This window comes from Rhamphochromis sp. 'chilingali', assembly GCF_963969265.1.
Source record: "Rhamphochromis sp. 'chilingali' genome assembly, chromosome: 9".
NCBI classification, from domain to species: domain Eukaryota; kingdom Metazoa; phylum Chordata; class Actinopteri; order Cichliformes; family Cichlidae; genus Rhamphochromis; species Rhamphochromis sp. 'chilingali'.
The window spans coordinates 32385844-32413311 of record NC_137936.1 but is presented as its reverse complement, the minus strand read 5'-3'; the positions used below and the strand labels follow the sequence as shown (position 1 = coordinate 32413311).

Here is a 27468-nt window from a genome sequence, read left to right as displayed (position 1 = left end):
TCTAGTTCTTATTGACTCTAAACTTGGAATGATGGCTGAGCCTTTCAAAATATGCTTAAAAATGTAATATAAGAAACACTGGACATAAGTTATTATTCAGAAAGTTTCATGAATGTGAACAACACACATGAATTTCAATACTTGTCTGCTATGCTGAGGCTTGACCCAGGGCCACAATAGTCTATAGTAACAAAAATCTGTCCGGTACATTTTTATTATTATTTTCAGGTCAAAGTGACTTGCAGGTCACATTAAAAATTCACGTCACGATGCTGTTTGAAATGTTTATTTACATCAAACTCACACAATTTTCATATTGATGTCATTTTATGACAGCAGTGTCATTGTAATGTAAATATCCTGTCAGTTCATATATTTTCTCATATTAGTTTTATTCTGGGGTCTTCTACAAACACCTACTATACAAGCCAAAGATCCTTGCATCTAAAAATCTGTTAAGACACAAGTAAGTTGTTTCATCACCTTCAGACTAATAGCAACTAATCTAATAACAATCAGTGCTGTGCAGAGATAAAAACTGTATATAGTTTTCACAGTTATATTTCAGTATTTTATTTCATTACTGCTATACCCTTGAAATCAAAATAGACACATGTTGGTAACTTTTATTTAAGCAATTTTTGCAGGCCTAAGGCTTTATTGTTACTTTAACTTTAGATGATGTTTGTTTTGAATTTGTGAATCAAATAAGGAAGGCATCACTAGCATAATTTAAAAAACAACAAAGGTTTCATTCATGACAGTTCTCACTTAACTGCAAACAATGTGGCATTATCATGAGCTTGATTTATGCTGGCATTATAAAGGAAGTCTGCCATCTTCGGTGTGTCCAATTATTCTGTGAAGAAAAGGTAAAGCAAAAATAAACACATTCTGGAAAGAAACTGTTTGAAACTGGTGAGAGGAGCCTGAAGTGAGCATTTTGCCCACAGGAATTATTTTTCCTTTATTATTTAAAACATGAAGAGATGATTTACATCATACTAGTATATACATCTGATATACTGATATAGATATATCTATATCTATATCAGTATATTACACTCATTATGACAGCAAATGAGGAAAGGCATAAAATGTCTCTTTGAAAGGCTTACCTCTGACTGTGAGTTTAGTTGCAGACTCTGCCCTTCCCAAAGAGTTTTCTGCAACAACCTTGTACTCCCCGGTGTCTTTCGAGCCAACCCTCAATATGAGCAGAGAGCATACTCCACAGGTGTTGGAGATTAGGTAGTTAGTGTTTGTATTCAGACTGACACTGTCGCGGAGCCATGTGACATGAGGTGTTGGATCCCCTTTTATAGCACAAGTCATATAGCATTCATACCCTTCAGGAGCTGTGTGGGTTTTCAGTGGGACAATGAACTTGGGAGGACACAGCAGATTGCACGTCTTTGATTCTGGCATTTTCACAGTGAACTTTTCTGGAAGAAAGGAAACATGCAGTGCATTCTAATTGTATTCATCTAACATTAGAAAATGTGTCAATACTGTCTTGATGATGGCGCTACAACAGAATAGGGCTGGGCCATATTATACCATTCACGGTAATACCGGTATAATGTTAGGCAACGATAGGAAAATGAAATATCGCGATAGAATATGAGTACAATGCGCATGCGCAGTGCCTTTGTTTTCATACGCACATGGCCGATTGTTGAGTGAAACAGATGAACCAGATTTGGTTTGTAAAAATGGTGCAATTTCAGTGATGTGGAACTGATTTGGTGTTTGTCCGTCAGATACACGACAAAGCACATTTTTTTGCAGAACATGCAAGTGGCCGTTGTTACTGTCGGACTAAGATGCTCTTAAATCTGTGAGTAATCTGGGTCCTAAACTCCGTATGCTTCAGGTCAAACGAACACTGCAGCATCACTGAGAGTTTAAAAACTGTCTAAATTCTTTCATCTTTAATAAAACGATCAGCATTGCTGCTTTACCAGGTGTAACTATGAAGTTTAACTTCCAGGCATCCATGAAAACAAAATTTATTACATTTAACGGAGTTAGATTTTAGCAGGAAGCTAGCAGAAGTTAGCTCGCTAGTTTCGCTAGTTACCTAAGCATGATATTGCATGTTCTGACTGAGAGATTTCTGAAAAAATTCAAACGTACAGCTCTACTATCACTTCCAAAATAAATGACGACAGGAAACTAAACAGCAGTGACGTTTGTAGGGTTATTGAAGTTGGGCTAACTGGTATATAATGATGTGCTACGTGATCGCTAGCGACACAGCTATGTTAGCATAACATAAACAGTGAAGCTGGAGGACGAACACTAACACTTTTCCATTTATAAAAGTTAACGTGAAGGTTCCTGATAGTTAGAGACAAATGCAATCGCATGGCAGGTTGCTGTAAACGGACCAAACTTCAGTCAGGAGAACAACTGAGATAATCCATCCACAATACAAGGTTAGTCATTAATATACTGCAACAACATGGGAATAGAGCAGCTGCCAGAGAATTCAACATTAATGAATCAATGGTACAGCAGTGGAGGAAGCAAGAAGAATGAGTTTAATAAAGTTTGATTTATCTGACTGCTTTGTTTTGCTTAATGCACCTTATAATCCGGTCCACCTTATGGTCCGGAAAATACGTACTGCACACTGCAGTTTAATGTTGCAAAGCACCTCTTTTTAACTTCAGCGGATATTATACATGGTTATGCTCAGGATATGTCAGCCCATTTCTACTGGAAATGCCTTTTGGTTAAACTTTCAGCAAGGAATTTGCATTTGCACTGTTACATTTTTATAAAGCTTTAATGTACATAAAAACCAGCTTTTTGTTTAAGTGAAAATAAATGGAAGGTTGTCTTTTTGCGCTAGTAATGTTGTGGAGTTGTATTTTGTCTCGCATCAATTATATTGTCAGTTATACCGTTATCGTGATAAATATTTTTGGCCATATCACCCTGCTCTACAACAGAATTATTAGAAAATGAAAGGAGATACTAGTCCTGTTCGTGTACTAGAGTTTGTCATAATCATACAGCAAAGCAAAAGGGAAACAAGGTTAAAACTCTAAAGTTTTAAATATCAGTGGATAAGTCATAAAAACAAATACAGATAAATACAGCAATGCATACCCATTGTCCACATTATTTTTATATATATATATATATATATATATATATATATATATATATATATATATATATATATATATGAGACACACACACGGCCCTATGACATCAGTGTCAGTGCAAATTAAGTAAAATAGATATGGTCACAGACAGTTAAACTTTATTTTGTAGCTAAAGAGTCATTTAGTTGTTAATATTTAATACTAGATTTTCTTAAAGCTGTACTCTTAAAAATTGCAGTTCTTCTTCAAACTAACATGTCTTCCAAAAGGACAGGCATAACCATGTGCATACCTTTTTTGGCAGGAATCAGCCACTTGGGGGATTCAGAGGGTTTGGAGGAGCCCATGTCATTCTTTGCATAGACTCTGAACTGGTATTCTCGTCCTGGCATTATGTTACATGCTGTGAATCTGTTGTTGAAGATTCGATCTGCAATGGTGTTCCATGTTCTTTTGCTTGAATCACGCTTGGTCACCATGTAGTGCAGCCTGTCATCACGTTTCTCATCTGGAGATGCTGTCCATGAAATAGTCACAGTACCATGCACATTTTCATCTAACTCCACAGGACCTGGAGGCTTGGGCTCATCTGGAGTTATAAAGAAAGTTTAGTTTTTTCTTTTGTCCACAGCATATGAAATGGAAGTTTTACAATTAATACAAGATTATACCAAACACACCTGTGACTCTAATTTCAATGCTGATTGTTTCTTGCCCAACAATGTTCTTGACAATGATTGTATAGACTCCAGTATCTGAGCGCTCAGCAGAAGGAATGAGAATCTGGGATGTACCCTCTGCATTACTGATGGTCACTTTTTTAGACACTGGCACGCCATCTTTTAGCCAGATTACATCTGGCCAAGGAGAGGCCTAGAAAGAATACAAAGATGTAATTTTCTTAGTTTGTAAGAAGATAAAATAAGATCCCTATATGTCTGTTGTCACAAATATAGTAATCAAGTTATTACCTCAAAGTTAATGTTGAATCGTGCTGAATTTCCTGCTCTCACCACCATAAAACTCTTAATTTTGGCATCAGTGAATCGGGGCCTCACTATGTAAACAGCAGGATGAAAGTTTGTCAGAACAAAATTTAATATTGGGTAAAAGTTACAGGAAGACAAATCTCGCAAGTAGGCTTTGGTGGTAATAATTTGGCACAGAAGATGATATTTATACATGGAGCAATTCAAATGTACCATGAGCAGTGGAGACACTGGGTGCATTGATGCTCAAGGAAACTACCTCAGATTTTAATCTGGTATGTATTGCCAAATATTGTGGTTGTACCTTTTATGCTGGTTATTAGATTTCTGAAGTATGCAAAATTCTGGTAATTTCAAGTAATTGAAACTATATACTTAACTTGAGTCAAGCATTGCTTAGTGGAAACAAAACAAAGAATAATTACTGAATTTATCATTATTATGTTGCTTTGTAATCATGACATTAAATATAACATTTGGAAATTTTCTTACCAGGAGGAGGCATAGAGATATGGTAGTTATCCAGTTCCTGTGGCTCTCCATGGCCTCCTTCATTGATAGCAATGACTCTTACCCAGTACATAGCCATTGACTTCATGCCTTTTACTGTATAAGACGTCATGGTTATTGCATTCAAATTACAGCGATCCCACTCTGTGTTTTCTGCAAGCCTGATCTCCACAAAATATCCCTTTGCTTCATCTTCAACCCCCTCAATGTCCTTGGGTTTTGTCCAAGACAAGGAGATGGTTGTGTAAGTGGAATCTGTCACTTTGAAGTCACTGACTTTACCAGGAGGTTCTGTAAAATATGATTCAAAGACAAACATTATTTTTACACAAAGCTAAATATAGTCTAAAAATGCCAACCGTATCAGTTTCCACCTACTTTTAGGGTCTCTGGCAAACACGAATTCTGAAGGGGAGCTGAATTCACCGGCTCCAGAGTTATTGATCGCAGACACACGGAATTCATACTCCATGCCCTCAATTACATCTTTCACAGCAAATTGCTTCCCTGTAAGGGAAAAATTTGAATTGCAGCAATAAATCATTAGGACATCACTGTTGTGCTGTCAAGTTATTCTAACATAAACAAACAGAAACTGGCTGTGAATAAGAAACCTCTAATCATCTCATTGGGTGGATTGACAGGGCCCCATAAGTTGCTGCCCTTCTTGCGTTTTTCAAGGTTGTATCCCAGAATACTGGTTCCTCCAGTATCAGCAGGGGGAGACCAGGAGAGAGTGATACAGTCTTTGAAGGCACTGACAACCTTGGGTGCTGATGGAGGTCCAGGGTATGCTGTATACAGAAAAGAGTGGGACTAGTATGTTTTTCATTTATATTATTTTGTCTAAAGATTCATTAAAAAAAAGGTTGTCTACTTTTGAGGAACTCTGAGAATGACACAAAAGCTGAACAATAACTTTATTTCATTAGAAACCATAGTGGTCAGTTGGAATTAAAAGATATTCTTTGCGTTCTCTTCAGTTATTTAGCTACCTTAAATTAGAAGTCTTGCCACATGAGAAATTAGCACAGCAAAATGTTTCCATTCATTCTCTTGAAATGTACACAGCTAGATTTATTACATTGTTAATGAAAGCTTCTGCCTGACTTTTAGTTGTCAGTTTTTTTCCCTAATTCAACAAAGATTTGAATAGAAAAAAAATGTATATGGGAAAATGAAAATAAGGTTGTTCAATTTATTGTCATAGAAGTAAGTTTGCATAGTTTATTTAAAATAAAATAAACAGTGAGTGTCCTATCTCGCAGCTGTCTGCAGACCATTCCCATTTTCAATTTGTGAAAATTGAGGAAAGTCAATTTTATGGTGAAGCACTGGAGGAAAAACACAAAAAACAAGTACCTGAGTTTTTCAATAAAAGGTTTTCTTTTTTTACCTGTAAGATTTGCCTTTTGAATGTTGATGACCAGATCGTTAATACAGTGGTATTTTGAGAAGATGGCATTTAAATAATTGTTATCTTAGTTCACCTTTTGTACCAGCTTGAATGTCCTCTGTTTCCATCAGTTCACTGATGCCCATTTCAGTCTCCACTCTGAGGCGATAGCAATACCTTCGGCCATGGTCTACATCCGTGTCCCTGTACTTGGCCTCAGGACCAATTGGCCCCAACTTCTTCCAGGTGTTACGGCCAACTTGTTGTCGTTCAAGGATATAGTTTAATATCTTGCAGCCACCACTGTCTTTTGGGGGTCTCCACTTGAATTCAACTGCAGAGGAGGAGGCTTCAACAATCTCTAGAGGTCCCATTGGAGGAGTAGGTTTATCTGTTTGAAGAGAAAGTACAATACAGAATATTCATCTGTGCAGAACCAAGATTTTTAAGTGTATTAAATCCAGTGTCTTATGCAAAAGTGCTATACACACACACCCAGTACAACAAGTTGGCTGAGAGCCTCCATAGTGCCAAACTCATTTTTGAGTTTAATCTTGATTTCACCACTATCTTTACGCTGAAGCTTCAATAGCAGTAGACGGCTAGACCCCTCTGAATGCTCTATCTTGATGTTTGCCTCCTCCGAAAGCTCTTCACCCTCACGGTACCACTGAATTTTTATAGGTTCCCGTCCAATAAAAGCCAAGTTGAACGTAGCTTTGTGTCCTTTTTTCACAGTGACAGGAGTTTTGAATGCTTCCAGATCTTCAGCATTAAATCGTGGTGGATCTAGAATGAGTCATAAAAAAACAAAAACATATTTCAAGCACTGTTATGCTTTGTAGTTACTGTATGTACAATAAATAAACTTATTTTGCACTGCTCTTAAAAATTATTTTTCATCATGAACTAAACACTCTGCTTAATGAATGATGCAGACCTTGTGAGCAAGAAAATAGCTATTGCAATACTAATGTTTTTACCTTCAACAGCAATCTCAGCCTCTGTCTTACGCCCGTCTGCTTCAAATTTATATTTCCCTGCAAATTCTTCTGTGACTTTATGAATTTTCAGTCTGTGAAATGTTCCATCCTTTGAAATAGTTAACCCCTCAGATGACTTAATCTGGAATAATAACAAAATAAAAATGCAGACATAAGTGTACAAATTAGTTTTTGATTGCAAGTGAAAATTGTTTTCTTTTAAAAATAACTTTCACTGAACACAGGCAATCCCTCAACATGTTTGTACTGTCTGCTCATATTAAACCATGTTGTGCTTTTTAAATAACCTATTTTAACATTTCGATGCATTCTCAATCATCCAGGAAAGTAAATCTCCAAAAAGTTGATTCTGTTCATCTGGACGTAGCGCTTTGTGGGAGAAACGTTTCGTCACTCATCCAAGTGACTTCTTCAGTCTCAGCTGACTGCAGGTTTCCCCAATCTTATAAACATTTGCATAATGACTGAAACCAGCCCACTGAAGGAACAATGGGCTGGGAGGTCAATTCCTTAATCTTAATTATGCAAATTCTCATAACCATTGATCAACAACCACTGACCAAAACCCACTGATCAATAACCACTGATCAATAACCACTGATCAATGGCCACGAGTACCATTCACAGAGAGTTGGGGAATGGCTGCAATCACAGCATTTTAAGATGGCGAAAGATGTACCCTTAGGCCCCCTCCTCGATTCAGAGATGGTCTTTTCCTTTTCACATAAATGGCCTCCTTGACTTCACGCTCAAACCAGCGTTCCTCCCTGTCTAGGATGTGTACATCCTCATCCTTGAAAGAGTGTCCACTGGCCTGTAGGTGTGAATAGACTGCAGAGTCCTGGCCTGACAATGTAGCTCTTCTGTGTTGTGCCATCCGCTTCGCCAGAGGTTGTTCGGTTTCCCCAATGTATAAATCCTGGCAATCCTCCTGGCACTTAACAGCATACACTATGTTACTCTGTTTGTGTCGGGGGACCTGATCCTTGGGGTGGACCAGTTTTTGGCGCAGCGTGTTTTGGGGCTTAAAAGCCACAGAGACCCGGTGTTTAGAAAAAATGCGTCTCAACTGCTCCACTCTTTCAAGGATGAGGATGTACACATCTTGGACAGGGAGGAACGCTGGTTTGAGTGTGGAGTCAAGGAGGCCATTTATGTGAAAAGGGAAAGACCATCTCTAAATTGAGGAGGGGGCCTAAGGGTACATCTTTCGCCATCTTACAATGCTGTGATTGCAGCCATTCCCCAACTCTCTGTGAATGGTACTCATGGCCATTGATCAGTGGTTATTGATCAGTGGGTTTTGGTCAGTGGTTGTTGATCAATGGTCATGAGAATTTGCATAATTAAGATTAAGGAATTGACATCCCAGCCCATTGTTCCTTCAGTGGGCTGGTTTCAGGCATTATGCAAATGTTTATAAGATTCGGGAAACCTGCATTCAGCTGAGACTGAAGAAGTCACTTGGATGAGTGACGAAACGTTTCTCCCACAAAATGCTACGTCCAGATGAACAGAATCAACTTTTTGGAGAGACTATTTTAACATTGCACTCAGCAACAAACAAATCCTAACAAAAAAGTAACTTCAAGGGTCAAATTGCATTATATTTCTTCATGTCAATATACAGTGTTGTGGGACTCGAGTTTGAGACCCCTGATATAGCGCTTTGTTCTATAATAATATCTGCCTGTCATCCATGGCCAAAATACAATGTCTTTAGATAGTGGGGTGAAGCCAGAGTACGCAGAGGAAACCCATGCAGATAAAGTCTAAATGCAACATGAACAGATTTAAGACCATGAGCTTACCTCTTCCCCATCTTTGTACCAGACTCCCACACAGTCTTCACTGCTCACTTTACACTCCAGCTCTGCCGCTTCTCCAATAATGGCTTTGCAGTCAGAAAGCCCAGCATGAAAGTGAACTCCTGGGTCTGAAGATTTATCAAACATTAAGTTAGTAATTGCAAATACAGTTTCTTTTATTTCATTTTTGTAATTGTACATTTAGAATTTTAGTGATTTGAAGATTTCCATTCATGCATGCAGGAATGCAATTGTGGACATACTTACCTATTTTATTTTTTACTTATAAAAAATAAGTTTTTATGACAGAAATTTCAGATTTGTAGTAGCTGTTTAATTCAAGTTGGTAAATGATGCAATAAGAGTGGGTTTTTGGGGAAAAAAATTACTTGATGAAGATCTTTTTATTTTTTTTAAAATTTGTAGCTTGTCTCATATGGCATTGGTCTTCGTCAGCTCAAGCCAACTCTTGGCACAGCTCAGGAATGTCTTCACAGAGTCGTCCATTTGTATCTGTTCACTTAATTAGTCTTGGAAAAAAGAAAGATTTACTATTAAGATGTCCCACTTGGGATTGACCTTCTTGGTCAGTGAAGGAGTATGTCGTTTTTGCTGGCATAAATTCAGCATCAAGTGAAATATGGAAAAAAAAAAACACACCCATGAATCTGGTTTAGGACATAGTCATCCTCCAAGGTCAGTCCAAGTTGTCTTCCATCTTCCAGTTACGTAAGAGTGCAACTACACAAAGTATTTAAGTGACCAGTTAAAAAATAAATTACTCCAAAGCACTGATTCATCCTGAATTAACTTTTAAAATGAAAAGCAAGATTGTTAACACAGAAAGCACAGAAAGCACAGATGCATAAAAATCACATACACACACCACACCCAACCTTCAAATACATAAAAAGACACATGTAGACGCAAATAAACAAATTGTTGGCAGCTAATCCACCTGTAGGTCAAAAAAAAAATAATTAAAATTATATAAGTAATGGTGTTCTGTTACCTAAAAAATATGTGAAGTAGTTTTAACAATTCTGGGACAATTAAGCTAAAAAAGCATTAGTGTATCAAATTTAATTGATGTTTCCTAAATAAATGCATGTTCAAAGTTAAATCCACTTGTCCTGACCTGTAATCATTGTAGGAGGTAATTTATCCAATTAGACATTAAATCTGCTCTTCTTCTTAATGATCACACACTTCTATTAAGTCCCAAGCCACTGGAAATGTCATCAGCTCATCATATGACTTCACAGAGTCGTCCAGAAGTGAGATTGCTTCCCATGCAGCAGTTAATATAGCACCTGTAATCTTACCACAAAGTGTCTCGTCAAACAGTCAGCCTTGCTGTGCACTGCCTGAACGTTTGCCAGCTGCTGCTGGCTCATCATCATCTGCACCCTCACCATTTTCAGGAGATTCATCACTGCCTGCTGATGGTCCAGTGCCATTATCACCATTGGTATCTCTTGCTTCTCAGTTTTTTGCTTTTCAAGTTTAAGGAACATCACCATAAATACCATCAATCCAGTATTTCTCATTTGCTGTTGGTTAAGCCTTACAAATAACATTGATAAAGTCAGTAATAATAACAAATATTTACATAGATAATAAAAACAAACAGCAATCGGTACAACAGAGTGGTGGAAAAGGTGATCTCTAAGTTGAATAGTATTTCTTGGTATATGTGAAAAATAAATAGATGAAATAACCAAAAGCAGTAATACATGTGATAAAAGTGGTGATCCTTTTTAAATTTTCTAGTGCTTCAAAAAGTGGACAGTTCATGATTAGATATGTGAAGTTGTTTGGGTTTTAATAATCTTTCCTATTTGCCTACTAAATAGAAGACCTCAAATGATTCAAACATGACATTTATACAGCATAAAAACAAACATGAAAGCACAATACACATAAAACACAAATACAGATCACTTTCCATATATGTGAAAGCTTTAAAAGAGAGTTTAAAATGTAAAAAACATATATGCTAGTTTTCAAGACGAGACACAAAAACAAAGAAAAGCAGGCATAATATACAACAGTTTTTTTCTAATTTATTAACTAGAGGTTTTCATTGTTTCTGGACTGAAAACCATGTGATCTGTAAATACATGGTTGCACTACAGATGACTCATTAAATGACATATTTGAATGTTGGATTGTCAAGAAGCAGTAAACTTAATCCTTTAGCTTGTTTAACATCCCAGTGTTCTCTTACTTACTGAGTTCTGGAATTTGTTATTATTATTATTTTTTTTAATCCACTTCGTGGGGCTTAATTTTGCAGTTGACATAGCAGAGTACTGAAAAACTTTGTAAGATATCAGCTACTGCTTACGCACCTGAATCTAAACTGAAGTATTTAGAATTCCCTACAGGTATAATGATAGCGATTTTCATTCCCAATGACTTATTTGTCAATAAACTACAGCATGCAACCTTTACATTGCTTACCAATAAAAGGTTCTTCAAATGCCACATTTACCTTTTTTCAGTGTTTTTCTTTTTCACAGGAAACCACAAGTCTCCTCATTGATTTGTGGTTTCCTCATCATTTATATTTCTAATTATTTTATAGCACTTTTATACAGAATAGACTGCTAGTAATATTAACACCGTAAATGAAAAGTTGTGTAATACAATACAAATTAAATAAATTGAAAGAGAATAAAAATGGTCAACTCTTTTTTTTATTATATAATTCTGTGTGTAGTGCAGTACAGTATTAACAACTTACCTATTACTGTATCTGGAACCAGAGGACCAGCTCTCACACGTTTTCTGCGTTTTCCTCCTTTACCTCCCCCCTCTCCTCCTACACCCCCTTCTCCTCCCTCTCCTCCTTCTCCTTCCTCTCCTCCTCCTTCTACACATCCTTCTTCTCCCCACTCCCCCTCAAATTCTTCATCAGAATCTTCAAATGAATCATATTCATCTTCTCCTTCACCGCCACCGACTCCTACTCCAGCTGCGCCTTGAGCTCCACCTTTTCCAATGGCTGCAGCTCCATGTCCACCTTCTTGTCCACCAGCACTGGCACCACCATCAACTCCATTGCCTGCACCCCCTGCACTTCCTGCACCAATACCACTGGTACCACCAGCACCTGCAACTGCAGCAGCACCACCAGGACCACCTGTCCCGCCAGCACCAGCTGCACCCCCGGCACCAACAGCACCACCAGCACCCCCGGCACCAACAGTTCCATCAGCACCACCAGCACCGGCAGCCCCACCAACACCAGCAGCACCCTCGGCACCAACAGTTCCATCAGCAGAGGCCGCGCCACTTCCAGCACCGGCTCCTTTTTTCGCACTTTTCCTTGGAGCTCCGTCTTTACCAGCTGCTGCCCTTTTAGCTCTTGCCGCAGCCTTAGCTTTAGCTTTGGCTTCAGCAGCTGCCTTTTTAGCTGCTTCTTCATCCTCTTGGGCTGCTGCTCCAGCGGCTTCTTTCTCGGCTTGGGCTTTCTTTGCAAGTTCCAGTTTTTCTTCCAATTCTTTCTGATATTTTTCTTGCTGCTCCTTTGCTATTTTCAACAGCTCCTCTTCGTTGCTACCTCCAGCCATGGTGGTTTTCCGAGCCACCTTTTTGCCCTTACTTGCAGGATCTTTGTCAGCTATGGAAAATATATCAGATATATTTGTAACTTGCAGCTGGTTTTGGAAAAATTTTGGAATATTCAATTTTTTAATGTGAATTTTGTGATTTTTTTTAAATTATATATATCTATATATATATACATGTGTGTGTGTGTGTGTGTGTACATAATTCTCACCTTCAACTATAAGCCAAGCGTTGCAAGATTTTATTCCTGCCACAGCAGCATAGATACCGGCATCCAAAGGCATGCAGTCCCGCACAATCAATTTGTGGATGAGCTTATCCTCAGATATAGTAATTTCATGTTTTTCACTATTTGACAGCAGAGCACTTTTGCCATACCATTTGATCTCGTTCATGGGTGCAGTTAGGACACATTGAAAGAGGGCGTCCTCTCGTTCTTCTGCCTTGACTTCTTGTATTTTGACAGCAAATTCGACTGGAGTTACTGAAAGGTTTTAAAAAGACACAAAAGAATCAGAGAAAAACGCAATCCATTATCTAAACTGCTTACCCTGTTCAAGAACTCTTTCATCAGAGCTGCCCGAACTTAATGAGTTACATTAATTTAAGCTATGAGTACATTTCAATCAAATGGAAAAACACGATTTATGGTTAACAATTGTATAAGTAACAATAAAAGAAGCTGAATAGACCTAAACCTTATCTAATCTTAATACCTGGATTAAAGACAGACCTTTAAAATCAGTGGAGAACACATTGACACCCTCAACATCCACTGAGTAGAGTCCAGCATCTTCTACTCCTAGTTTTTTGATTTTGAATATGTATTTTTTGCCAACTTGTTTCAAACTATGTTTCTGCTCATCAGCCTCATCTTTGGAAAATGGAACCATGACACCATCCTGCAGAATTTAAAGATGTATTAACATTTTGATAATACGTTTAAAAAGAAAGAAGCAAGACAAAACGTAATGAGCAGTTAATTTCTTACCTTGTACAGGTACAGTTTACTGCTAGGATCCTTGAGGTCCATATCCAACTCAATTGTTGCATAATCATCATCTGTGACCTCAATAGGCTTTAAACTGCTGATATGTGTGACAAACTATGGCAGAGATATATCAAAAATTATAAAAAATGGTCAAGCGACAGTATACAATACAGCAAATTTAAAGAAAACATTATAGGCCTCTCTGAATAAAAGCAGTTTTGTTGGAGAGGCTTTTGATTAAATAAAAGAATGCCAGAGTTCTGTACCTCTGCGACCTCCTCTTCTCGTTCTTTTTTCATTTCATTAAGTTTCTTTAGCATGCCACGGAAGTTTGTGATACCATACTCAGCACAGATACGCTCATAGTCTTTCTTGTCTGCACTGAGCAGAATTTCCCAGACCTTCTCCTCTGTCACCATTGGCTTCTGCTCACGTGTTCCATCTGGATTACTGTATTGACAAGCAGCATTAAGTTAGAATTCACAGCTGTAAAGAATACAAAAAGTAAGAATAGTTCACAAGCTATAAAAAAGCTCACCGTTTTTTTAGTGTCTTTCTGAAGTCAACTGTATCTGCGGAACCATAAAAAAACAAACTTAAAACACAAATTTGTCAGTCAATATAGAAATATCATAAATGTGGGAGGCTCTGACCAAAGGAGGCTCTAGAAACTAAACCACAGCATAGCTTCATAATGGCAAGCGTCTGGGGGCTGAGGTTAATATTTTCAGAAAAAGAGTCACTGATGTCTTAAGTGGCAGTGCATAGTGAAACTGTGCTGATGTGACAGACAGATTTTTCCAAATAATTCAAATCACTAAGTAAAATGTCAGCTTGCAATTAAAATTAATGGGCAAATTGTGTAGGAGAAAAAGTGAACCACTCTATCTAAATATTGGTAGATTTAAAGAAAGCCCATCAATATCCATTTAACTTATCTTGCCAAGTTCCCCAAATGTCTTCTGTAAAATCTAATAGATGTTTTCTGAATTACATTTATAGTTTGGTTGTAATGCAGTTTGCTTATTTTCTAGAAAATGTTTCAGAAGTGCAGTAATGCATAACTTGTCCTGGTCTGATAACAAACAATTCAATTCAGTTTTATTTATACAGTGCCAAATCACAACAACAGTTGCCTCAAGGCCCTTTATATAGTAAGGTAAACCCTAAAACAGGGGTGGGCAACTCCAGACCTCGAGTGCCGGTGTCCTGCAGGTTTTAGATGTGTCCTTGATCCAACACAGCTGATTCAAATTGCTAAATTACCTCCTCTGTCTTGAAGTTCTCGAGAGGCCTGGTAATAAACTAATCATTTGATTCAGGTGTGTTGACCCAGGGTGAGATCTAAAACCTGCAGGACCCCTGCCCTACAATAATACATACAGAGAAAAACCCAACAATCATATGACCCTCTATTGCAGGGGTAGGCAACTCCAGGCCTCGAGTGCCGGTGTCCTGCAGGTTTTAGATCCCACCCTGAGTTAACACACCTGAATCAAATGATTAGTTCATTACCAGACCTCTGGAGAACTTCAAGAAATGCTGAGGAGTCATTTAGCCCTTTAAATCAGCTGTGATGGATCATGGACACATCTAAAACCTCCAGGACACCGGCACTCGAGGCCTGGAGTTGCCTACCGCTGCTCTATTGAGCAAGCACTTTGGCGACAGTGGGAAGAAAAAAAACTCCCTTTTAACAGGAAGAACCATTTAGTGAAGGAAACACTAAATGCTTCTAAGAAAACATTTCAAGGTCATACAACACCAAGTGTTTATGAGCTCTTACCTTCGACTTGTGCCTTTTGGAGTTCTTTGGTCTTGGAAAATCCAACTGTGAACAGTAAACATAGTTATTTATTTATTAGTTTTGTTTTTAATTCATCATAAAGATACCAGTTGCTCATGAAGATATGTAATTCAGCTTTAACACATCTGAAAGAGACAGTATTTCAGAGAATAAAAGTCTTACCTTCAATAACATTTAAAACAACAGTGCAAACAGCCCTTCCATATTCATTTGTTGCAAAACACTTGTAGGTGTCAGCATCTTCTGGAGAAACTTTAGGGAACTAATGAAGCACAGAGCTGATGTCATTTTTATTATGTTTGACTGCATATTAAGTGTTGTTATTTATTTCAGCTCACAATCACTTGTACCTTGAAAGTGCTATTGTGGAGCTTACCTCAATGGTGTGTTCGTGGGTTGCCTCATCATATTTTTGTAGGCACACAGAAGGATGAAAAAGTATTTCTCCATTTGCTCTACTCCATGTCACAGTAGGGGTTGGGGTTCCTACTATTATGGCTTTAAAGAACGCAAATTTACCTATAATAGAAAAAGTTGAGGATTGTTTAGTATTGAAAAAATAACTTAGTAAATGGAAATGTTCCAGTTACAAATGTTCCAGATCATGTTAATACATTAAATTAAGAAATTCTAAAATGATTTCTGTTGCCACTGCCACTGAGTGTGCAGAAATGATAGGTTTGAGGCTTTTCCTAGTTTTCTTCATTTTTATGATATTTATTTCAACCCAATATTACAGGAGATGTTTGGCCATAATGCACAACACCATGTCTGGCAAAATCCAAACAAGGCATTTCAGCATAAACGCCTCATACAAACTGGCAAGCATGGTGGTGTAGGGATGATGATTTGGTCTTGTAGTTACTGACAGTGACATAGTGTAGTATGTCATGTGTTTTTATTCAACTAAAAAAAACAAAACCCTCCCAGTACATAAAACCGCAGTGGTCAATAGCATTCAGTAACCCAGATAAGAACACGCAATACCCCTTTTCTTCAAAACTGGATTAAGAGCTTCTCAAAAACCTGATCACAAACATGATCACATGCATCTAAAAAGTTTCACTGGAATTTATCTTTGTCATCTGTTTAATAGATACTTTTGTTAGTGACTTCAGTTTAATTACATCACCAGAACAATTAGGACTTCCCAGTATTTGTCAGTAATACTTGTGTAGGTTTAAGGTGTAGGTCAGTGTGCAGCACATTTTTTTGTATTGTATTGTGAAGCATTTGAGACATGACATGAGACTTACCCTCTTGAATAGTTAGAGCAATCGGTTTGCGGGTGAAATCTGGAGTTGTCATTCCCTCTGGAAGTTCCTCCATAAACTGTGTTATCATGACACCAGGCACTTTTGACTTCTTCCTGATGCCTAACCAAATCAAGGCATATTAGGCAATTAGGCAACCCTAATATTTCAAAGCAGACCAGATATATACAAATTTGTGTGATCCAGACTGAGGATAATAGATCACTTAAAATGTTAAAAAAGCAACTCTATAAGTCTAAAAAACAGTCATATTTTGATCAAAAAAATAACCAGCACATTTAAAGAAATTAAAAACCCAGACCAGAAAAAAAAAGAGGTCAGGGTCAATTGCAAACACAGTCACATTCTGACGTATGAATCAAGTATGTGTGAAGAGAATGCATATTCTGATGTTAAAATGCCACAATACACGCTCAAATTTCAACTGCTGCATGACAAAATGGCTAAGAAAAGCTGCATTTTATAAGATTATCTACCCCTTTTTCTTTACAAACTGCAGGTGCTTATTCTAAGGGAAGGAATAATACTTTAACAGTCAGCTTATTTGGGAATGAAATATGTCAGCTATCAGCTAGGATAGTTTCATATTGCTGAAGGTTTGTTGAACTTGCTCCCGCAGTTTATCCAATTCCTAGTGCTGTTTAAGTAGGATAAAAGCCACTTACATAGAGAAAGGTGAACAATCATAAACCGTTAATTACAGTGAATGTATAACTGAGATATTTAATTAGGTTTTTTAAGTAACTTTGTGAAAGAAGACAGAGTTGCCTATAACAATTTAACAAACCTATGGGCATTTGAAGTAGTTGTAGTAGTAAGTGTGTAGTGTTTAGTGATATTAGCATGTGCCATATTTATGGGCTTGAGTCTCAGACAAATATTTGTGTGAGTCTCAAGCCCAGTAAGATCATAGTTGGTGCTATTATAACAATAAAGTCAGTCTTTTAGCATAAAATCAGCACTTTGGTCATGTGGAATAGGTTATGCTTGTGATTGTGATTAAGAGTTTTTTCTTCTCAGTCTATTTCAATTTAATGCATACATAATCTTAAAAAAACACATTTATAATTTACTAAAACACTTACAGCTTTAGTTGTATAATTCTCAGCACAGTTTATTCTAAATTTGTGAGTATGAGAAAAGATAAAACTGAACAAAAAGGTTGAGGTTAGCTCATGCATTCTGTATTTTAAAATATGTGTCAACAGAATCAGACATGGATCTACATATATGTGCTGTACTATTAGAGTATTCATATGAACTAACCCTCAGCAATATCGAAGACTTCATCACTGATTGCTGTTCACAAGGATAAAGCTGGCCCAGGGATCCCTGGTCTTTAATTATTTTCACCTTGCGTGAAAGACCTGCAATAGGCAGAATATTAGCTACAAAATATTTATATTTTTATTAAAGATTGTGAGAGCAGAATGCCCCACCCAGCATTTTGCAGTCTGAAGCACACTGTTAAATTAGTTAGTTAAATTAAATAAGTTAAATTGCTTGCAGCAGGGGTTACTGAATAGTATATATGGTTTGTATGCTGCACGGTGATGATAACGTTACACTGGTGTTGCTGCTGTTAGCAAGCTGGATGTTCACACTGTGGAATTTTTAGGATGATGCAACAATAAAAACAACATGTGTGCATGAAAATGTTGATCAGCTTTTCAAAATAAGACAGTGATTAGAATGACATGAAAGCCAAGCATTGATATCATAGGTCAATTTGCAGATAACATTTAAAAATAATTAGCATAAATGTGGTACGAAAAGGTTTAATTCAGTTCTGTCATTCTGAAGTAGATTGAACAAGACGTATGTTCTTGATTAAAAACAGGGTCTTTCGTAAGTCGAAAATTTTCGTAAGTCGAAGCCCCCATCGCACCTTTTGAGTGAAAGATAGGCTATAGGCTAATTGCTAACTGCAACGACGGAAGCGCAAGTACGAAAGCCAAGGGGGTTGTCACATGATTGGGAAGGCATTGTGGGCATTGTAGGCATTGTGGGCTCAGCCAATCAGAGCCAGCGGATTTTGTTACGCGGGCATTTTGCCGTAACACGGGCAGAAATATTGCCGTTAAGTTCCTTCGTAACTTGAATTTTTCGTTAAATGGGGTATTCGTAAGTCAGGGTTCCACTGTATATTATATCTGAGTTGTCTTACATCTACTTTTCTCAACATCACATCCCTGATATCTTGTTTTTTTTTACTTAAATGATTGCCTTCATTGAAAATTTGCACTACCGTCGCAGTGGAAATGTCCCTGTTTTGTTTGAATTGTCTACCAAACACAGATGCGACAGAATAAATTTTCCTTTTGTGTGTTTTTTGCATCTTCATCACTTACAATGAACCTCTTTTTGGAATGAATTAGTAATAATGATAATAACTGTACCATCTGTTGTTAGAGTCTTTGTCCCTCAGTGTTTGCTTAAAAGCTGGAAAACAAACTCATAAAAGAGATTCCACTTCATTTTTTTTTTAAAACAAAATCTACTTTTAAAACTTAAGTAGTTATACCGTGCACCCTTACACCCTGCAAATGAATGCAGGAGGATAATGCATTAATCTCGTTAATGTCGTTCTCCTTTTACCTTGTTTCTTTTTTTCTCTTTTTTTAAATGAATATTTTTCCCTTTTTGTGTCTTTGTGTCTCATAAGGCTCTTGTTATTTGAATGATGTTTCATACACTTGGCTTTCCTCAGCAAACAACTGTACAAAAGAATGAATGATATGAATGAATAATGAGTCTATTCAGGTAGACTGTCAAAACCTGCTCACTCTCCAGTTTGTTCTTATTTTTGTCAGATGTTTGTGTTCTCAACAGTACAGTTTCAACCTTTTCGTCAGATTAGACTGACAGGACTGAATAATGTATTTTCTTTTTCATTTGTAGATAAGTAGTGCTGAACTGTTTTTATTTGATACTGTCCTACTGTAGTTAAACTCTATAGTGCATTTTTTGTTTATGTTTATTTTTTTAAAACCTCAACTAAAAAAAACCCTGGAGAATGCTCTCTAATCCTCCAAATTATTTGTTAATTTATTGTTAAATCCCCCTGTGTCTCACAGGAAAATGGCTTTGCATACGTTTTATCTTGTGAAAAAGCTCTGATGAAAAAACATTTTGGTTTATTTTTGTTTAATTTGCAGTGTAGAGATGTTTAAAGATGTTTAACTACACATTTAATCTCTTAGATATCTTAAAATAAGATCAAGAAGTGCAATTTCAATAGCACATCTCAGTGTTTCTTTTTACTGAAAACTATTTTGAAATGTAATTGTTTATTTATTACTTAACTACTTTGGTGTAGCATGACTGGCTGTGGGGGAGGTCTTTATCATCAGGAAAAGCTGTAAAACCTATAAAAAATACAGTTAAAGGCCCACAAATGTTGGCCTGCTTCATATTTTCTAAAGCTGTCCAGCGGGCCGATTTGACAGGCCGATTCTCACACCTGTGATCTGAAGATTGAGTCATTAATGTCTGGTTTCACATGCAAAATAAGTACAAATAAATATGTGCAACTTTAAACGCAACTATGAGAAAGGATTTGTTGTGCTATTATTGGATTAATTAAGATGTCATACTAGAGGTTATAGGAAGATTGAGTGAGGATGATTGTAGTACAACTGAGTACACTTTGAAATTTGGATTTAATTTAGTGTAAAATTGGTGTTGTTACTAGGGTTGCATTTAAACTATATTACATGACATCACCACGACATCACTAAATACTGCAGCAGAATAAGTGACTCATTGTGCTTATCGATGTAAAACTTGTTAGCTGTTTTGGTACTGCAAAGTTTCTTAAGAGTCAGGGTCAGAGTTGGTCAGGTCTGCTGAGTAGAACAGGCCACTAAACGCCATTGCACTAGTCACAGTGTATAAATTGTGAGATTTGCGGTAGAATATGAGTTTTATTTTTATTTATTTATTTTATACCTTAGACTGAGTAATGAAATAATACATTAAAGGCCCAAAAGTCCCAGGCCACTTACATATTTACACCTATTGGAGCTACTTGGCTATAGGAAACCATGCCGTCAGTCTCCTGTTGCACAGTTTTTGTGCTGAAGTTAACACCAGAGGAGGTTTGTAAATCTGCATCTTTACATGGTCTATAGCAGAGCTGAAGAAATTTCATGAACTCTTTTGTTACAGTGTTGTGCCATACAGTATTACAGTAGGTCTTTCTCTTCCACTCATTGTAAAGGTGGACTGCAGGTGCGTGATTTTATATTCCTCTAGCAATGGGCTTAAAACTCTTAAATTCAAAGATAGATTAAAGGTTGTTACCCAGTGCTTTTGTCTGTCGTGTATAAGACATTAAATGATACTGAGAACTGTCATTTTAGCTGGTTACCTTGACATTTCACAGTTGAGCAGGAATACAAAGGTCAAAATATTTAAGAGGGTACAGAATGGTCCAAATTAGAGGAAAGTACTCAGATATAATTTACTGGTAATCTTTCTACTTATACCAAATGCACGCCATTTGCAGTTTAAAAGTAATTACAATGTAATTATATTAAAGCTTGATGAAATTTGCACTTTTTAAGGGTCCTTAGAAAGTGCAAAAATCTATCTAATGTGACAGGTGCCAAGTTGCATTAGATAGATTTTAGGAGACATTATGCCATTCCTGTAGAGCAAGTTCACTTATTTAGACTGAACTGTGCCAGCATATTGTACAAGGTTACTTTGCATTTGAATACATCTTTAAAAGTGGCATTTTTTTTTTCTTGAAATTACAAGCTACAGTCAACAGATGGCAATCAACCACAGTGCCCTCTAGCAACAGCCTGCAGACACTATTCATATGAGGGGTTTGAAAATGTCACAATGAAATGCATCTGTTGTGACACTGAAAGTCATATCATCCATTCTGGATGACACCTTTCAATGAATGATGAAGATCATATCATACATGCAACTCACCCATCATGGAATCATGCATTTACAAAGATGAATCGTTCAGGTAATTCGATTTTTTCTGTTTTGTTTTTTGTCTTTCGCTCGCATACCTTTGTCGTCTGGGTGAACTCCCTCAGAACCTTTTTTTCAGAACCGCCAACTTAACACGTAATGTGAAAGTGGGAGAGGGAACAGGACAGGTAAATATTAATCCTGACAAAAGCACCATGTTGGGTTGGAACTTCGACAGGATTATAACATATAATAGACATAAAACACCACAATATACAGTATATTCCCAGGAATCAAAAGCACAAACAGACAGACTTGAGCAGACCCAAATATTTAGAGACACATTGCACATCAAATCATTAGTCACAGACAAAAAATAAGACAGAGGTTAGCAATGTGTTGTTACAGCAAGCATGTAAATGCTGTACTGTACAACTGATGATTAGACATAGCTTCACACTTTCTTACGCATTTTCTCATGGTAGACATCTCAGGATGTTTCCTGTGCAGTGCTTGAGAGAAATTATGTATAAATAGAAAAGCAATTTGTGGAAAGATGATTTCAAATAAGCCTTCATTTTGTCTTCTATCAAACAGAGACACAATTTCATTTTCAGCTCCCTCTTTATTTGTGGCAGCTTCAAGTGTGTGTTGAATTAATCTTCGATGATCTTGCTTTGATCTTCCATGTCCCCAACGGTTGCATTGCCAGCATTGCTTCTCAGATGAATCCTGAGTATTCTTTGTCTTTGGTCATGAAGAAATCTTTTTTAAACATGATGAGAGCTTGTTTGCATCTTCTCTTGTGTTGTCAGTGATGCCGCTGATCATTTCTTTGATCGACATCTTCATTCGAGTGGAGAAGCTAGTGACTGAAAAATGACTTCTCTTCTTAGACAGAAAAAAAGAAGAAAAATAGCATCTGTTTTCTCATTGCCACACAAAATCTCGATATCTTGCAGGGATCTTGTATCGACTGCTTCCACTGAAGAAAATAGGCAGCTGTATTGTTTATCTTCTTTTTAAGTTGTTGGTGATGGCCTTCATATTACACATTTTATTGTAATTTTATTCTTTAAGTACCATTTGGCATGTCATTTTTACCTGTTGCTTTCTTGTCTTAATTATTCTTGAATGCAGTGTCACACAGCTCTTTAGTTTTAATAAAGTTTAGTTGTTTGCTGTCTGTGAGGAGGATCCTGTTCTTGTGTGTCACTGCAATAATAGAACGTACAGGGTGACAAGGTTGCAATACTAACCGTTGACTGGCTTCTTTACTTACCCGCCTGCCCAGTGGCAGTCTGATCGGTCACCTTTGACTTCTTCGACATCTTGGTTTTCTCTTGAGCTCTGCTGATTCAGAAGGCTCTGCACTAAAAGACAGAATAGGAAATCTAAAATCTACTGTACAAGTGTGGCTCAAATCAAATCCCTGATATAAGACATTTGTGTCAGAGTTTGAGGTGTTAGTCTTTTAATTTTGGGATTGTTTTCTTTTTGAAAATTTAAGCAGACGCCATTTAAAAGTTTTAATAGAGTAATGTAGTGCTTTTGAAGCAGACTGCTCTAATTACTTTTCCAGTGGCACAAAGTGATCATCAGCACCCGTTCAGCCAACGTCATTTACAGTGAATGTCAGACTTAACATGGGATTATTCTGTGTCTCAGGATTCCTTTGCATACATTTGTTAATTAACCGAGGTGCTCAATGAAACCTCATATAAACATGGAGAAGATTTGGAATTAGATTGATAATGCTGCACACTGTACAGCAATAATTATATGATCACCCAGTTAATGACAATAACTTACATGCCAGTGTAAAATTTATAATTTTACAGACATTATACTGCAAACATTTTTAAACATTTTACTGTTCTTAGAAGAGTTCTGGGATCTTCTGTACAATTCTGGACGAAGTCGGTGACAAGGATCAAATGAAATTCAAAGGAAATTCTTTATATTTAATTGCTTAGGATATATGCTTATGACTGTGTAATGCCGCAAAATGATTTGAGGATAATTAATTTGGTGTGTGTGTGTGAAAATATACATCAAAGTTTTCCATAGTACTACATTTAGTGAGATTTCTTGAGCAACAAGGGTTTCACTGGCTCAGAGTCACACCACCGTGGTCAATACATCACCTTTTTTTTTAGCTCCGTAAGTGTTTGAAAGCTGAAGAGATGAAGCTATAAAGGAAAATTGTTTTTCCATCTTGACTGAAACATTGTTTCAGATGCTCAAAAGTTAAAAGTTTCTTTGTTGTTTTGGGGTTGGTTTTTTTTTAGAACATCAGGTGCAACACAACACTTTACAAATTAGCATTCGTCACAGTTCTAAAAGGTCATGCATATGGATTTATGCCATTACTATTTTTTGTTCTTGTAAAATTTGAACCAAAGAGTCATGTTAAGACGTCTTAACTTCCTCATTGGACAGAGATTCACAGTGGGTGTGGTTACTTATGGGTAAATAATATTATTGTCATTACTTTGTAGCTCAACATGGATTTTTAGAAGATAACGTTGATGTGAAGAGGTAAGTCTTGTTCACATATATATGTATATATATATATATATATACATATATGTGTGTGTGTGTGTGTGTGTGTGTGTGTGTGTGTGTGTGTGTGTGTGTGTGTATATATGTTACCCCTGGTTCAGGATGTGTTTGAACAGTTTTTAGTGTTTAAAACATGGTTTAGTTCCTGTGTCACACTCTACTAATGAAGAAACAGACATAACCAAAATGCTCATGACTTTGAAATGTTGCTCATGTAATTCTTAAATTTATGCTTGCTTTGTTATCCTGCTTGTTCAATGTTGGTCTTACAGAAATTCAGGCATTCAGAAAGCATGTGTGCTTGAACCTATATGAACTCCTCTAATCATTTGAAGGTTGTTAGGCTGGGTGAATTGAAAGCTGGTGTGTGGTGGATATGGGTGATCTATTGAGATGATCTTTTGAGAGACTGACTGATTTGGATGTCAAATAATCTCCACATTAACATTTCCACAAATAACTGTTTTATTTATAGTTGTGCACATGCTCTAGCATATGTTAAAAAGGTTCTGGGCTCCAGCAGTGATCTTGGCACTTGGTCTGTCTTGAGAATGAACAACACATATGGTAAAGGGAAAACAGCACGAAAAAGGAGACATCTTGCAAAAGGCAACGCTCTCATCTTCTCTTCCACTTAATAGTTGTTGCTGTGCTAGCTCTTATCATTTACTGTTTTGCTGCGGCTTGCATCTGTTTTTTTTTTTATTTTGACTTGTGGGGGAGGGGATATTCTAGACATTTTTTTTATTATCAATGCATTCCAGAATAAATCTGTCTTAGTCACTGTCCCAGAGATTCACGGATTTGTGCTGCAGGCTGCATTTCATTAAATGTTGTTACTTAAAAAAAATAAACAAAATAAAAAAAAACATGCTTCAAAAAATCATTACATATAACCAGTATGTAGGCAGGCTGGCTGTCACTGCAGGCAAGATAACAAGCCGCCACCGCTGAAATTGGAGATGGACTATCTGAAATGCTGGGCCACTGCTACAGAAAAGTATTGGTTGTTGTTGCCTCATGTTTTCCTGTATACTTCACTACTGTACTTATTCATTATTATGTTCTTCATTTTAATTAAAAGTGGTAAAAATAGCACTGATATATTTATGATGATTGTTTTTTTATTATGTAATGACATCTATGTATTTCTTTTGCTTACAATACTGAAATGATCTCTTTCTATGTTACCAACATGAAATGGAGTCTCAAACATATAGAAATTTGTAAAGAAGACTCTTGAGAAATTTGAGAAACAGCAGACAACTAGACTGCACCCAATACGTAGGAGCGCATGTGACACCTACTGCAGATGACTGCACCGCTGACTACATATTCTGGAAATGGCATCTGGTAGCTTCTCAAATGTCCCTCACTGCACTTTTCTACACATCACTGACTGCAGCTGAGTGCACAAGATGCACAGCTGAAGTCACTTTCTAACACAAAACTGAGTCTGATGACATGTCTTTTAGTGTCCATATGTTAGTGGTACTATTTGAGCCTCCCAGTGGATTTGTTTATATGTTCGGTATTCAAAACATGTAAGAAATACTTAGCCTACATGTAATATGTATGTTGTAATGAGTCTGCTGGTCTTTGTCTATTTAAGCTACTAACTACACTGAATACAGCATTTTGCTTTGTTTTTTCAATCTTTAAATGCAAGAGAGATGCACCGTATGTGCTCAGTGTTAGGAGGATTTGTACATTGTGAACTGTAGCCCTGTGAATTCATTTAATGTAAAAAGAAATCCAGTTCTCTGCCAAAATACAACCCACTCCCTCTATGCAGCTTCTTGAATCTTAGGTCACATATTGATTTGATACCTCCTTCTAAACTTAGTCATCACCCAACAACCTCACAGCTCTGACCATACTGCTATGATGAGCTTCCCAGATTTAAAGCTATGAAATTCAAACTGAGAAGCCTACATGCCTTGCTTAAGTGATTTCATGCAGCAACATCAATTCTGTCCTCTTTGTAATTAAATCATGTCCTGTAAGTTTTAATGTATGTCTGAATTATTAATATGATAGCAAACCCTGCATGCACTGTAATTTTAGAAACTGAAATCAGATACCACATTCGTGACTTACAAGCACTTTTAAGCTTCAAGCTCAGTCTTTGGATAGGAAAATAGAAACATCTCTTCATGTCTCATGCATTTACACATTAGCTTTTCTATTGCAATGTTAAGCACCTGTTTACAAAGTACTGACATCTTTCTGATATAAACAGTGATGGTAGACATTGTATTCATGCAGATTGCGCTCCCAGCTGCAGACTTACAGAGGATAGGCTTTTGCAATTCATTTCTACATTTACTTATCCAGCCTTCATTTTGAGGGCCACCTACCTGCTCTCAGTCCTCTTAGCACTCTTCCCTTTCAGACAGCAGTCTGGTCACACTGTGCCTTCTCCTAATTTTTTCAGTGTAATAGATCCTTCCAGCAGTGTGCAAGTCTGAGCTCAATGCTCCTCTACTGCCCAGACCCAGTGACTGCCAAAAGCTGTTTAGGCTTTTTTGTATTAGTCGTGACCCCAAAGACATTGGAGGTTGAGTGGGTGGTGAAGTAGGGAGGTAATGTGAAGGGGTGGGGGGGTGGCAGCAGGTTGAACACCTATTAAAGAATTTTTTTTCGTTAATCCAGTTTCTGAAGCCTGAATCTTTCCCTCTCTTTCTGTCTCTTTCTAAAATGTGTGTTTAGACAACCAGCATATAAAATGATGGACAAAAAATTAATCACCATACTATTCAACACAATTTAATTATAAACTAAACCCAAATATCACCTGGAAAGGGAAGTTGCAAAACATTAAACAAAACTACACGTTTTCAGTGCAGAGATGATGTCCTGTCATCCAGTGCATTATAACTTCATAACCTAACTCTGGCATTCATCAGAAGCAATCCATTCTTGACTGCTGGGACATAATAATTATCACCCTGTCAACTTTTATTAACAAAATAGGGAGTAGCTAAATGGCTAATATTGATGTGGCAACTGGAGTAGAAATATGTATTCATGATCATCTTAAATGGGTAAAGTATGATATCCAGAGAGGGTTGTTTTCAAAATCTTCATAGCAGATTGGCACATTAGAGTTGATAAGCATCATCATGTAATATCTAACAACAGGTTTTCCATTAATGTGTTGTTGTTGTTTATCTTTCCTATTTAGGCCAAGTTTAAAGGCTGCAGCTATAAATGCTTTTGTATCATGTCTTTTTAATACACACTAGGATATTGCAGACTGAATGTCATGTTTAGAGTTGTGGTATTATTTTAAGATTTGCTATAGAAGTTGCCAGACACTGTCTACAGAGGATTAAATAAAGAGATGATGTGTATTGTAGGTGTGTCATATTGTCCCCTCCCATTGGGTGTTCTGCCAATCACCAGGCAGCTGTTGAAACTTGCTCATGGGTGTTGACGAGTGTTAGTAACCGCAACAAAAACATCCTTACCGGAAATGCATACACACTAAT

General features: G+C 37.0%; 1 protein-coding gene across 1 annotated transcript; it reads right to left on the bottom strand.

Moving 5' to 3' along the window:
- Positions 1 to 277: 277 nt before the first annotated feature.
- igfn1.1 (immunoglobulin like and fibronectin type III domain containing 1, tandem duplicate 1) lies at positions 278 to 26472 on the bottom strand. Its single transcript, XM_080891866.1, has 24 exons — positions 26335 to 26472; positions 22692 to 22782; positions 16457 to 16576; positions 15577 to 15719; positions 15363 to 15462; positions 15180 to 15224; positions 13932 to 13965; positions 13660 to 13843; positions 13394 to 13507; positions 13136 to 13304; positions 12614 to 12886; positions 11576 to 12454; positions 8830 to 8954; positions 6998 to 7139; positions 6510 to 6803; positions 6109 to 6405; positions 5233 to 5412; positions 4997 to 5125; positions 4601 to 4909; positions 4091 to 4176; positions 3800 to 3992; positions 3412 to 3708; positions 1119 to 1445; positions 278 to 859 (listed from the first exon to the last, which is right to left on the bottom strand). Exons 2-24 carry the CDS (start codon positions 22738 to 22740, stop codon positions 855 to 857), a joined length of 4494 nt encoding a protein of 1497 aa, XP_080747992.1. The 5' UTR covers positions 22741 to 22782; positions 26335 to 26472; the 3' UTR covers positions 278 to 854.
- Between the last annotated feature and the right edge of the window lie 996 nt (positions 26473 to 27468).